Here is a 13,416-nt window from a genome sequence, read left to right on the forward strand (position 1 = left end):
TAAGATATTTGTAAACTGATGGTGACCCAGGTCCTGTATGACTGTGATTTCTATCAGTTGGCCATTTGTTTTGTTTGCTTTCCTTTGTCCTTGGGCAGCCAGGGGTGCCTGAAGAATATCACATACATCCCACACACACATGGATGTGCTAGCTTGCACTTTGTCCTCAGCCCACCACATGCTCCCTCATCAGTAGTAAGTGATGGCTTATGAGCCTACAATATTCTGATTCCATTTTTCATGTTTTTATGCCCTCACTATACATCACTGTCTCCTATTAGCTGACCTGTGGGCCCTAGGATCTTTGCATGTACTTGGTAGGTGAGGTAGAATGGACATAGGAGAAGCCAACTTTGTTTTCCATTCCCTAAAGCAGAAGGTGAATTGAAGTTAGGAGAGTAAGTTGTTCCTAGATTTACCACAGTGGAGCTATTTTAAAAACATAAGAGGGATCTTTGAGGTCATTTTGTAATATTAATGATGTATGTGTATTAGAGGCTATTATGTGGGGGAAAACAAAGAATTTGATTTCCTTACTGTTGAATTAGAACTAGGCCATACAGGGAACATGCCTGTCCATGTTTCTGTTCTGTCCCAGAACCAGTGAGTTCTTTTTTTTAATTGTTTTTTAATCTTTATTTTTGAGAGAGAGAGAGACAGAGTGTGAGTGGGGGAGGGGCACAGAGAGAGGGAGACTCAGAATCCTAAGCAGGCTCCAGACTCCGAGCTGTCAGCACAGAGACCGATGCGGGGCTCAAACTCATGAACCATGAGATCATGACCTGAACTGAAGTCAGATGCCCAATGGACTGCGCCACCCAGGCACCCCTGTGTTCTTAATCCTTATCCTCCTGTCATGCTTTAAAAGCTAAGGCAGTCAAGAAGGGTCAATTTTACATGACACCGTATATGATTCTTTTGAGTTAGATGTCAGAGATGGTTTTCTTCTTCCCAAAGATGAGCTAGGATAGAAGTAAAATTAAACCCATGAAAATTCATTGATTCTTTTTTGGATCTGAGTTAATGTCATTAATATAAGCAATCAGCCATCAGCTTTATGTGATTGGGCCTCAAAATATTCTAGTGTTATTTTCTTCTAGTCTTACTGTCATTTCTACCCTAAGTTCCAATAATTGTCTTTATCTTTGAGGCCTGATGTGAGGCATTAGGTTAACATTCTTTGGAGAAAGATAAATGGGAATATAATGTTATTGCTACCTTACTGTTGCAAAACATAATTACTAAATAGTATGCCCTTTTGCATTCTGACAATGAAATTATGACTGGCATTCCTGTTTTAATATGGAAGCTGTTTTGGGGCTATCATCATCACTTAATGGAGTCTTGCCTGCAAGGAGTCACATTCTAACTTCCAATGACTTTTATCTAACAACCGCTTAACATCGAAGTCTCTGGTGAATTGAAGCTAATCCCTGCAGGGGAATAGGTTAGATACAGAATTAACCATTCCATATTCTGGAAACTGTTGGTGTCATTATTGTTATGTCTCTTAATTTATAGCCTTATTTTAAGTCGAGGGTTCAATGTGGCATCCTTTTATGGGAGAGAATTTCTCTCATCAAGACCATGTAGTTAAAACCATTAAAATTCCCTAAGTCAGATCATCACTACTGAACAATTAGTGCCTGCAAGTTATTTTACTATGGCAATTAGACACCATTGAGCTCACTAGCCTAAATCAGGAATTAATGGAAATTGAGCCTGTAGTCACTTATGTGGCCATCTAGTATTTCTATTTTCTGTTTCAGTACAGTGTGATGTATGAATATGGAAATATGGTCGCCTAAAAGCATCATGGTTTTGAAAGCCTTTCTCCCTACTAACAGAGGACAAGATCATTAAACAAATACATGAAATGCCCTTAGTGAAATTAGCATTGAATATTAATGGGACAGAATATTAAGTGATAGATTATAGGTAAAGAGTGACATATAGGCATAAATAATGAATTGAGATGACTCTGATCAAAGTATTTCAAGAATAGATAAGGAAAAGGAAAATTCAAAGGACAAGGTATTAGTATTTTCTTGTTTTTTCATCTTAGTAATAGCTATGTGGTTCAATATCTCCCACCTTTGTACAAATATGCAGAACTCAATTTTTATAGTTAGGCAATATTCTGATTTTCATAAATAAAGTAATTTTCCACATTTTGTTGATGAGAATAATTCATTTTATCAAGAAAGTAGGTGCCAATGCAATGATACATTTGAGAATATTTTCTATCGCCAATGTAAGTTATTTTTCATTTGGGGAAATTTTCTGAACTACACAAAAATAACTTTTTCCCAGTTCCCATTTGATCTCAATTGAGATCACAAAACGCAGAGGAGGGGTGCCTGGGTGGCTCAGTCAGTTGAACATCTGACTTTGGCTCAGGTCATGATCTTGCAGTTCTTGAGAGTTTGAGCCCCGCATGGGCTCTCTGCTGACAGCTCAGAGCCTGGAGCCTATGTGTGATTCTGTGTCTTCTTCTCTCTCTCTGCCCCTCCCCCCCTTTCTCAAAAATAAATAAACATTAAAAAAAATTTTTTTTAAAGAAAAAAAAGAAAGAAAACGCAGAGTAAAGCCATTACTCTAATTCAACATTTTGTGGTGCAAGTGGGTGGGGTGGGATGGGAGCTTTTTCCTTTGTAATCAACATAACTTTCCTCAAATTAAAATAGAAACGGGATTTTGTATTTTCTGATTTTCAAAATGATGAATAAAACAGCACAACAGCAGCATCAGTTACTATTTTAAATGTATAGTGTTTTATACTATGCATATATGAAAGATGCCAGTGCATGATCTCTTCAGGTAAAAGTTGAGGTAACATTAAAAAAAGTCTATATACTTGGAATTAAATATAGATTTGATAGTTTGTCTGACTCTATGTTCATTAATTTCTTTGTACCAGTTCTAAGTGAATAAATACAGTAATAGTTTGTTTTTATGGAAAAAGAAATTGATACATTTGGAGAACAATCACATTTTGAGCAAATTTACTTTTAAAACTGCATTATAAACAGTGTTTAGATGTCTTCTATCACAGTGCTTCAGAAAAAAAATTGTAATGGTATGAGAATGTAAAGGAAAATTGACCTTTTAGTGTTTATTTCTATACAGTATGGAGCATATTAACATTCTGCTTAAATGTAAAATAAATGAAGACATTATTTTCTGTTTGCGCAAACCCCAAGTTTGTGAAATTTAGTTAAAGTGGCTGGGGTTTTTATGCATGTGTCCTTCATTTTTCTGTTCCCTATATCTTGCTGTTCACCTTTTATTAGTGTCATAACCTTGCATGTGAAAAGTTGTTTGCCAGAAAAATCAAAGAGTAAATTTGTGATGTTTCATAAATGACTCAAATGGGGTTAGATGCCTGCTATAAAGAATTGATTGAAAAAGAGCCACATTTTGAACAAAATGGCTTATTATGAATTTATCCTCATAGTCCCTGACACCCACCCCCATTCAAGTTTCCTTGAGTGCTTTGAAGCAAAAAACTCCTCTGGCTGAAAAACCTAATTCATTGGAATGGCCTGTGGTTTGCAGTATAGCCTGTACCAACTGTGTTAAAAAACAAACAAACAAACAAACAAACAAACAAAAACCACAAAAAAAACCACGTAGCAAAACTAATTATATTATGTGGAGTTACTAGAAAACAGTTTCATCAAGGGGAAAATTATTGCAACAGAAACATTTATTTATACTATATTGTTATTTCAGAGTATAGGAGCTTAAATTATAGGTCTTTCTGTTTCTTTTTGGGTTTCCAGGTGAACAACACTCTGCTCAGCTTTAAACCAAAAGTAAAAGGAGACACTACAATTTTCATTCTTCCTGAGTTGCCTCCTTCCTGAAGAGCAATGGAGATAGGTGGAAGAGGATTAATCATATCTCTAATTTGTTTCCTGTTCAAATTCTCCACAGCCATTGAAATACCACTTTCAGGTAAAGTGACAGCATTCAATACCTACTTTATGGAATTTCATTTGCATTTTCATTTTTAAGTAGAATACTTGTAGCTTGAGGATGTGATTTTTCTATCATATTTCTATTTATTTTCCCGCAGTCTGTCATCAGAATTCATCACCGTCTTTTTAAAAATTTGGATGGTTTGTATTTGGATGCTTGCTATAATTATTTTGCAGCTCAGGCTTTTTGCGTCTTATGCAAACTTGTCACCTAACAAGAAACATGACCTATAGATCAGGTGTTTTGCTGTCAAAGATAGTCTTCACTATTATCAACAGCTGTTAGTTTTCTAGGTTTAGTTTATTTTGGGGAGTGTTATGATTCAGAAATTAATGGTATTAAACCAATTATGATAAAAAGAAACTGAATACACTTGGTATCTTTTTTTTCAAAATGATCGTATATTTACAAATGAAAACAATAGGAGTGCCTTCATAGCTCTTGATTTTGGCTCAAGTCAAGATCTCATGCTTCATGGGATGGGCCCTGTGCTGACACTGCAGTCTGCCTGGGATTCTTTGCCTACCTCTCTCTCTGTCCCTCCCCTACTCATTCTCTCCCCCTTTCTCTCTCTCTCTTTCTCTTTCTCTCTCTCTCTCTCTCTCTCTCTTTTCTCTCTCTCTGAAAATAAGTAAATAAACATTAAGAAAAGAATGAAAGCAGTCAATTCAGAAAACATTAAAAAGGCATTTTTATACAACTAAAAATATAAGATGATATCAACTCTGAAAATGTAGAGCCTTCAATAGTGCGAATTCATATCCAGAGGTCAGTAGTTTTATGGAAATGTATATCATAACGTACATTGGTTAAAAAATAATATATCTGCAAGCGCAGTTTACGTGATACTGTATCAGCTACATAATGTAGAGATTTGGGGAATTTGTCTTGTGTTATTATAAGGACGTGGGATACAAAAGACCCTTGAGAGGTTATTCAGATATTTTTATCCATATGCTTCCTGTATTATCCCTGCTGTCTTTTCCATATGTGATTTGGAGATTTATAATACAAGAGGCCTTGCTTGTTTAATTGAATCTTAGCTTTGGAAATGATCTTCACACATCATCTAAGTTCTAGACAATTAGACGAGTTCAGCAAGCTGAATAAACATTAAGAGAAGTGCTAACTCTGAACTAAAACTTTTCTTCTGAATTACCCAGTCTGAATGTGAATAGAAAAGGAAGTAAGTCTCTGAATGTATAATATAATGTGGTTTTAAACTATTTTTCTGAGAGCTGCCTTAAATTACTTCACACAACAGTTGCACATCACACACTTTGGGCAGCCCTACCCTATTAATTCAGCCTTAAGTGAGAATACCTTCTTCAGTGTCTTTGACAGAGGGTCAAGTCTCTCTTTGAATATTCTTACTTCTTAAGAAATTCCACTTATCTGTTCTGTGGATGTACTCTGAGCCTATACACAATATATACCAGCCTCACTGTAAACATTCTGTTCAAGAGCTGGAAATAATTCATCTTCAGTAGATTCTTTTGATTTGAGTGCAGTCCCAAATCAAGAGCAATGTGCTTGGTGATCCTTGTGAGAAAGGGGTTAATAATTTTATATTCCCCACCACCGCCCCAGTAGCAACAAAGATGCCCTGAGATTTCAGACTCAGATTCCTGACCATACTGTCTTAGAATATACATTTTCAAATTTCCATCTTTTCTCATTTAGTTCATCAGTGGTAAAGAATTTGAAAGTTTTTATTAATCCATAGCTCACATTTTTATTCTTGTTGTCTCAATTGCTTATGCATTTTCATGCTCTAATGTCCTTAGACAACAATTGTTATAAAATATTAATGACATGTTTTCAGAACAACTGAATATTATCCATTTATTTCGGTACTCTAGAGCAGTTGCTAGCAGATGCAATGAAGGCAGGTATCCAATTTGAATGTCAACGAGTCTGGTATCTCTGTAATTGGCCTAATTATGGAGGAGAGGATTTATAATGTAGAATATATATTCTTATAAACACCCAAAGGTTATTAGTTCCATTCCCTGAGTAATTAGTTATTGCTGAGACTTTACAACCTTAGCAAATTTAAGAAAGAGTAATGTTCTAATAAACAAGTTGTTCACAAGTTATTAGCTGATATCTTAGGGACTGTTGCTATTGTGCATCATCCCTCATCCTTTGTAACTGCAATATAATTTAAATAATGTGAATTTGCAATAAGCTTGAGACCTGCTCTATTTAGAAGTAGCAGCAGTCAGAAACGAGGCAAATGTCACTGAAGGTATGAATGTTTTTTGCATGTTGTTGAAATGTTTATGTATATCCAATGGATAAAGACTAAACTTGGGCTAATGTCCCTAAACTAGTAAAATGGAGTTATCAGATTCATTAAGCCAAAATTATTTTTTAGAATTGGAAATAATAGCTTTGAATTATTTATTCTAGGCTGGCCATCAAAGCTTAAAACAGGACCAATGCCCTCTCAGGGTCAGTGAACCAGTATCTTTTTCCCAAATGATTATCATATGATGTTACAAAATTATACATGGATTACAAAGAACCCATGAATAGGGGTGCCTAGCTAGCTCAGTGGTGGAGTATGCAACTCTTGATCTTGAGGTTGTGAGGTTGAACCCCATGTCAGGTGTAGAAATAGCTTAAAAAATAAAATCTTTTTAAAAAGGAACCCATGGGTAAAACATTTTCATATAACAGAGTATGAAAAGCTAATTGATATGCTTTCAGGTTCCATATTGTAGTAAATGTTTAAGAAACTACCACTTGTGAAGTTCTGGTGTATATTTTGGAATGTCCACAATCATCAGAAAGGATGATAAAATATCTCACCCTTTTCCAAGTACATTATCTGTGTAAAGCTAGATTTTCTTCATATATTTAAGCCAAACAACTTGTGTGACAAATTGAGTGTGGAAATATACCTGAGAATCCAGCTGCCTTCTATGAAGATGTTAAAGACATTTGTTATAATGTAAGAACATTGCCACCATCCTCATTATATTTAGTGTTGTTGATAAAATAGGTGTTTATTTTAACATATACAATTATTTAAAATGGATTCATAAACATTTTAAGTATTTCTCAGTTTTGATTTCTAATATGGAAAATATTGTTAGATATAACCCACACAAACAAAAGCACCGTGGGGTCTTGTATAATTTTGAAGAATGTAAAGGGATCCCAAGACCAGAAATTCTTACCAGCAATTTATCTAGCCTGAATCCCTAATTTTACAAATGAAAAAACAGAATGACTCAGGGCCTGGCTAAATGTCACAGGGTTTAGTGTCCTATTTGTAACTCCACTGTGGAATATTACTTAAAAACTCAGGCTCAGTGCCTTTCTACAAATTGCTTTTCTTAAAACATATTTGCCTAAGTCAATTTCCTGCAGCTGAATCTTTCACACTTCCTTGTGATTTTTGTGCTGTCCCCTTCCTTTCTAGAAAACGTAAGAACTGTACTAAAATGGTAATGTATCACTTTGAAAACTGTTGACTGCTCCCTGATAGTAGACATTTACATAAATCTGTGTCCCCCTTTAAAACATAATCCGTATTTGTATCTTTAGCATTAATATATTTATTTTATAAACACAATTCTCCAAAATGCCATCTGGCTACTTCACTTGAGGAGAGACAAAGTCCTCTGCCCAATTTTTAAGTTTTGCCTTTTTTGTTTTTCAATTTTTTTAATGTTTATTTATTTTTGAGAGATCAACAGAACAGAGCAGGGGAGAGGCAGAAAGACAGGGAGACACAAAATCCAAGCAGGCTCCAGGCTCCGAGCTGTCAGCACAGAGCCAGACTTGGGGCTCGAACCCATGAACTGTGAGATCATGACCTGAGCCGAAGTCAGACGCTTAACCGACAGACCCACCTAGGCGCCCCTTAAGTTTGTCTTGAAGGTTATTTAACTTGTCACACACACCAAGTTTTTCACCAGACCAGGAGTACTTGAATATGTAGAATCTATTTAAAAATACCATTATGTATTTTTTGGATGATTATTAGTGTTAAATTCCATAAAGGGAGAAAAACCTAGTCTCAGACCCCCAGTAATAGTGAAAGGAAAATTTATAAATGGGAAATGACAAATAATAAACAAACTTAGGGAAAAACATTCATTAACAAAAGCAACGTGTAGAAATAAAAATAGAGAAAATGAGCAGGTTATAATTTCCTTTGTAAAATTAGCAAAATATTTTATCATTTTTAAATAATGGTGTTCATTTGTGGCAAGGATGATGGAAACTGTTGTACTCCCATTTTGTCTGTAATAAATGTCCTCTTGTGAAATGACGTCATCCTATATCCAGAATAAATATTATTTGTGTCCATGTCTGGAAATTTATCATAAGTCACTAATTCAATAAAGGAAAAGTTCATATTCTTGAAGATATCTATGGAAGTACATGTTACCTGGAAACAGAAAAATGAAATAATAAGAAAATTATCAAATAAGTGATGACAAAATAATGGAAATAAATAAAGTAGTAAAAGTAGTATATTAATTATAATGTCTTAGAACACTATAAATAAAAAACAACTGTCAAAATGATTGGACTAAGTTAAAAATATATACACACATCAAATAGACTAAATGCCAATAATTTAAAAATAGAGATTTTGGGGCGCCTGGGTGGCTCAGTCGGTTAAGTGTCTGACTTCGGCCAGGTCACGATCTCGCGGTCCGTGAGTTCGAGCCCCGCGTCGGGCTCTGTGCTGACAGCTCAGAGCCTGGAGCCTGTTTCAGATTCTGTGTCTCCCTCTCTCTGACCCGCCCCCGTTCATGCTCTGTCTCTCTCTGTCTCAAAAATAAATAAACGTTAAAAAATTTAAAAAAAATAAAAAATAAAAAAAAATAAAAATAGAGACTTTAAAGTTGTAATGATATGGCAGTCTTTGTTCTGCTTTACAAATTGTTCTTTTATTCTGGATTAAATGAAGTGAACATATATGGCAACATGAAATGAAATGGTAGCAGTAAATGTATGTATTCTTTAAAAGTAAATATATTTTGCATAATCCAATTAAAAATGGGCAGAAGACAAAGACATTTCACCAAAGAAGAGGTACAGATGGCCAATCGACACAAGAAAAGTTGCTCAATATCAGTAATCATCAGGGAAATGTAGATTAAACCACAGTGAGATGTTACCTCACACCTGTCAGAATGGCTAAAATCTAAAGCATAAGAAACAACAGATGTGGAAAAAAAGTGAACCCTCATGCACTGTTGGTGGGAATGCAAACTTGTGAAGCCACTGTGGAAAACAGTATGAAGGTTCCTCAAAAAAGTTAAAATAGAATTCCCACATGATGCAGATATTCCACTACTGTATATTTACCCAAAGAATACAAAAACACGAATTTGAAGAGATATGTATATCCCTGTGTTTATCGCAACATTATTTACAATAGGCAAATTATGGAAGCACCCCTAGTATCCTTCGATATAGATGGAAGAAGTGGTATAGATGAAGAAGTGGTACGTGTATGCACACGTGTGTGTGCATACACACACACACACATATGTATATATGTAATGGAATATTACTCAACCATAAAAATGAATGAAATCTTGCCATTTGCAATAACATGGATAGATCTAGAGGGTATAAGTCTAAGTGAAAGAAGTCAGTCACAGCATCTGGGTGGCTCAGTTAGTTGAGCATCCAACTTTAGCTCAGGTCATGATCTCATGGTTTGTGGGTTCCAGGCCCATATGGGGCTTGCTGAGTCCTCTTCCAATCGTCTGTCCCTGACTCTCTCTGCCCCTCCCCCACCTCATGCACGCACATGCCCACTCTTTATCTCTTTCAAAAATAAATAAACGTTAAGAAATAAAGACTGTCAGAGAAGGACAAATACCAAATGATTTCAGTAATATGTAGAATTTAAGAAAGAAAACGAACAAAGGGAAAAAGACAAACAAAAAAAACCAGACTCTTAACTGTAGAGAACAAACTGATGGTTACCAGAAGGGAGGTGAGGGAAAGGGTGGGTGTAATAGGTGATGAGGGTACTCTCATCACGATGAACACTGGGTAATGCATAGAATTGTTGAATCACTGTATTGTACACCTGAACTAATATAACACCGTGTGTTAACTCTACTGGAATTTTTTTTTTTAATGACCCAAGAGCACACCTCAGAAAAATGAATTAAATACATGTTCAAAGAGGAAGTGAAATTTGTTCTGTAATTTTCACTCCTTTATAGTTCTTTTACCTACCAATATAGAAAGCATGTTTATTTTTCAAGATTTTATTTTTAAGTAATCTCTGTACCCAATATAAGGATTGAACTCACAACCCTGAACTCAAGAGTCATATGCTCTACTGACCGAGCCAGCCAGCCTCCCCTACAAAGTATTTCAGTTGTTTCTGTTATAGCTAAATTAACCTCACCCAGTTTTTGCAGACCATGTTCTTCACATACATATTTTGATATTTAGTTCAGCAGGTTCCAACCATCATAAAACAGTCAAAAGTGCAAGTTGCCTTTCCCTTTGATGAATATTTTCAGATTGAGTGTGAAGCTAAAGGAAATCCAGAACCAACGTGAGTATTCTTTCAAACAAATCATTGTTTAATGCATACAGTGTTTTTACTTCTCTGTACTCTGACTGTTATAAGCTTTTTGGAGTATAAGTCTACATGTGACTAAGGTAAGCATGCCAAAAGAATGATAGCTATGTCTATGAAGGTAAAGTTTGGCTATTTTACATATGTTCTTGTGCAAGTCGAATTTATTTTCACCATTGAATGATTTACCTTATGTTAAATACTTACCATGGGCTCTGGCACCGTGGAAATATTCTGTCATTCCTTATGTTACAAGTGAAAAAGCATCCTTTATTCTACTTAGTGAAAGGTAACATTTGTTAAGCCAAATGCTTAATACATTTATACATGACATTGTATACATAGTTATTATTGCAAGTCTTAAATGTGACACATATCTTAGTGAATAGGTCGTTACTTGATATTTAAGTTATCATAGAAATATTTAGTCATCCTGGATGGCAGAATGCTATATGCATTGTATATTTTTATCTAGTAGTTTATTAGTTAAATAACTGTTAATGTAAGTGATCATAATCAGTGATGAAGGATTTTTAAAATACCTCCTGTACTTTGGAAGGGAGAAAGAAATGTGGGTGTATTGGGAATGAGGTGGGAGAAGCTGTAGGGAAAATTTTAGATTTTAATGTAGGTGATTCTCAAGTTGTCAGCAAAGTTACCCATTTATTGATTTTCTTAATTCCTATATATTAATTAAGAAGGTACATATTTAATGAAAATTATTTGAAATTGTATTATGGCTCTCATGATTACTGCCTGATAATATGTTATTTTAAAAATCATTCTTAATGAATCATTAACATGTTAAATTATCATTATTATCTCTATTTCACCAAATGGAATATATTCAATCAATATATGTAAATGTGGACAGAATTGTATGGAATGAAGACGAATTTAGTTGATCATCTGGCTTGATCAGTATGGATCAATCAATATTATGATATATATTAATGTTAAAGAACTGAATTATTGTATCAAAAGATAATACACAATCGTCAGATATTATTAATGATCAAATTTATCTGTGTCTGTAATCAGAATAAGTTTAATTATGAAATACTACTAGCACTTATAATAAATTCAGAAATCAGAATAGAATCTGCTAGTAACATTATTTATTTTCCTAGATCCAAGTCCAATATAATTATGTAAGAAAATAAAATAAAATCTATACATATGAGAAAATATGATTAATAATATTTATTATTATTGTTGTTATTATTATGTAATTTGTTATTTTATCTGAAAACCCAAGAATATTCATTCCCTGGACAAAAAACAAGCTTTTATAAATACAAAGGGGTTACAATAAGTGGCCAATAATACTTTTTAAAAAACCTTAATTAGATGTCCATGCAAGGCAGTTAGAAAATAAATAGGAAACAAGAAGGAAAAAATATCTCATCACACTACCAAAAGGAAAAAATCTAGCAATCTTAACAATTAGTGGTAGCAACATCAACAAAAACAATATCAAATACTATGTAATAAGACCTATGCAGGATTTAAATTGGGGTGGTGACTACAAAATTCTGCCTAGGATCGGGAAAGAAGATTTCAAAGAATGAAAAGATGTAGCATATTGCCAAGTGGAAGTGTTTAATTCTGTATATGTAAAGTAATCCCAGTCAACGTACTGGAATTTAAAAGAATAGATTCTCTGTGTTCTTTGTAAGTAAAGCCAATAAAACATAAAACAGAGAGAGAAAAAGGAGTAAAAGGAGTGGAATGGGGGGCAGGCGTACTCCCAACAAAAATATGTGTGCCATGAAGGTTTGTTAATCCTGTTGAGAGAATAATCAGCTAGGTTAGTGTAATAATATGGTGTCCTAAAACATTACCCAGTTTGCATGGGTAATTCATATATGAAATGCTAACTAAAATCAAGTTGGGAAGTCATTATTAGATTGATAAGGTTGTTTTAAAAAAGGCTTTTTAGAGTCTCATCCATACAAATGACATGGTGGTCACATATTATGGTGAGAACTTAACTGTGTAGGGTTTTTCCTGGAATACAATTCTGTAACATTTATCAACAACTGTAAAAATTTTCTTATGCTATTTGTCTATCAGTCTTTGAAGAGATTGTCCTAATGAAATATTAGACAAGAACCAAAAAATAAATATGTTAAGGTTGTGTGCACAATTTGTTTATAAAAGGGAGAAAATTCAAATCATTGAGTAACTTATACAGTAATCATATGACAGAAGATAATGTAGTCATAGAAACTGTCTTTAGTAGCATTGTAATAATTAGAAAACCTAATTTTTCCAAAATTATATATTCACTGTGGTCTCAAATATGTTACTAATATGTCTAAAAGTAATGTTAGGAAATACCACATTTAATAGTACTTGTTTGTTTAATTTTGAGTGAGCTTTTCACATACACACATGATGACACATTATATGTTTGTATGGAGTAGTCTTTGAAATACTAGTAAAATACCTTTCCAGTTGGAAAAGCTAAAATAGCTTTAAAAAGAACAGAACAAAACCTATTTTCAATTTCTGTTCTCTCAGCTGTCACAGCTCTTTTGTGGATTGGTCTTAGTTCACCTTGATATAACAAATATGCTACAGACTGGGTAGCTTGAACAACAAGCACATATTTGTTACACACTTCTGGAGGCCGGGCAGACCAAGATCAAGGCCTTGGCTGATTTGGTGTCTGATGAGGACCTGCTTTCTGGTTCATATACAACTATTTTCTTGCTGTTACCTCACATGACTTAAGACAGCAGAAACGCTTTCTGGAGTCTCCTTTATAAGGCTGCTAATCCCATTCATGAGAACTCCACCCTCATGATCTAAGCACCTCTCAGATACCCTACCTCCAAATACGCTTACAA

The 13,416-nt window shown here is 34.4% G+C and overlaps 1 protein-coding gene across 9 annotated transcripts in view; it reads left to right on the top strand.

The window, feature by feature from the left end:
* CHL1 (cell adhesion molecule L1 like) overlaps positions 1-13,416 on the top strand; it is a 201,240-nt gene that overhangs the window by 119,053 nt on the left and 68,771 nt on the right. For all 9 annotated transcript variants that reach the window (XM_043587948.1, XM_043587953.1, XM_043587956.1 and 6 more), the window contains 2 exons: positions 3,786-3,960; positions 10,432-10,537. In XM_043587948.1, coding sequence (XP_043443883.1) covers positions 3,876-3,960; positions 10,432-10,537 — 191 coding nt within the window. In that variant the 5' untranslated portion in view covers positions 3,786-3,875. The remainder of the gene's footprint in view (positions 1-3,785; positions 3,961-10,431; positions 10,538-13,416) is intronic.

The sequence above is a fragment of the Prionailurus bengalensis genome, chromosome A2 (assembly GCF_016509475.1).
Source record: "Prionailurus bengalensis isolate Pbe53 chromosome A2, Fcat_Pben_1.1_paternal_pri, whole genome shotgun sequence".
In the NCBI taxonomy this organism is placed as follows: domain Eukaryota; kingdom Metazoa; phylum Chordata; class Mammalia; order Carnivora; family Felidae; genus Prionailurus; species Prionailurus bengalensis.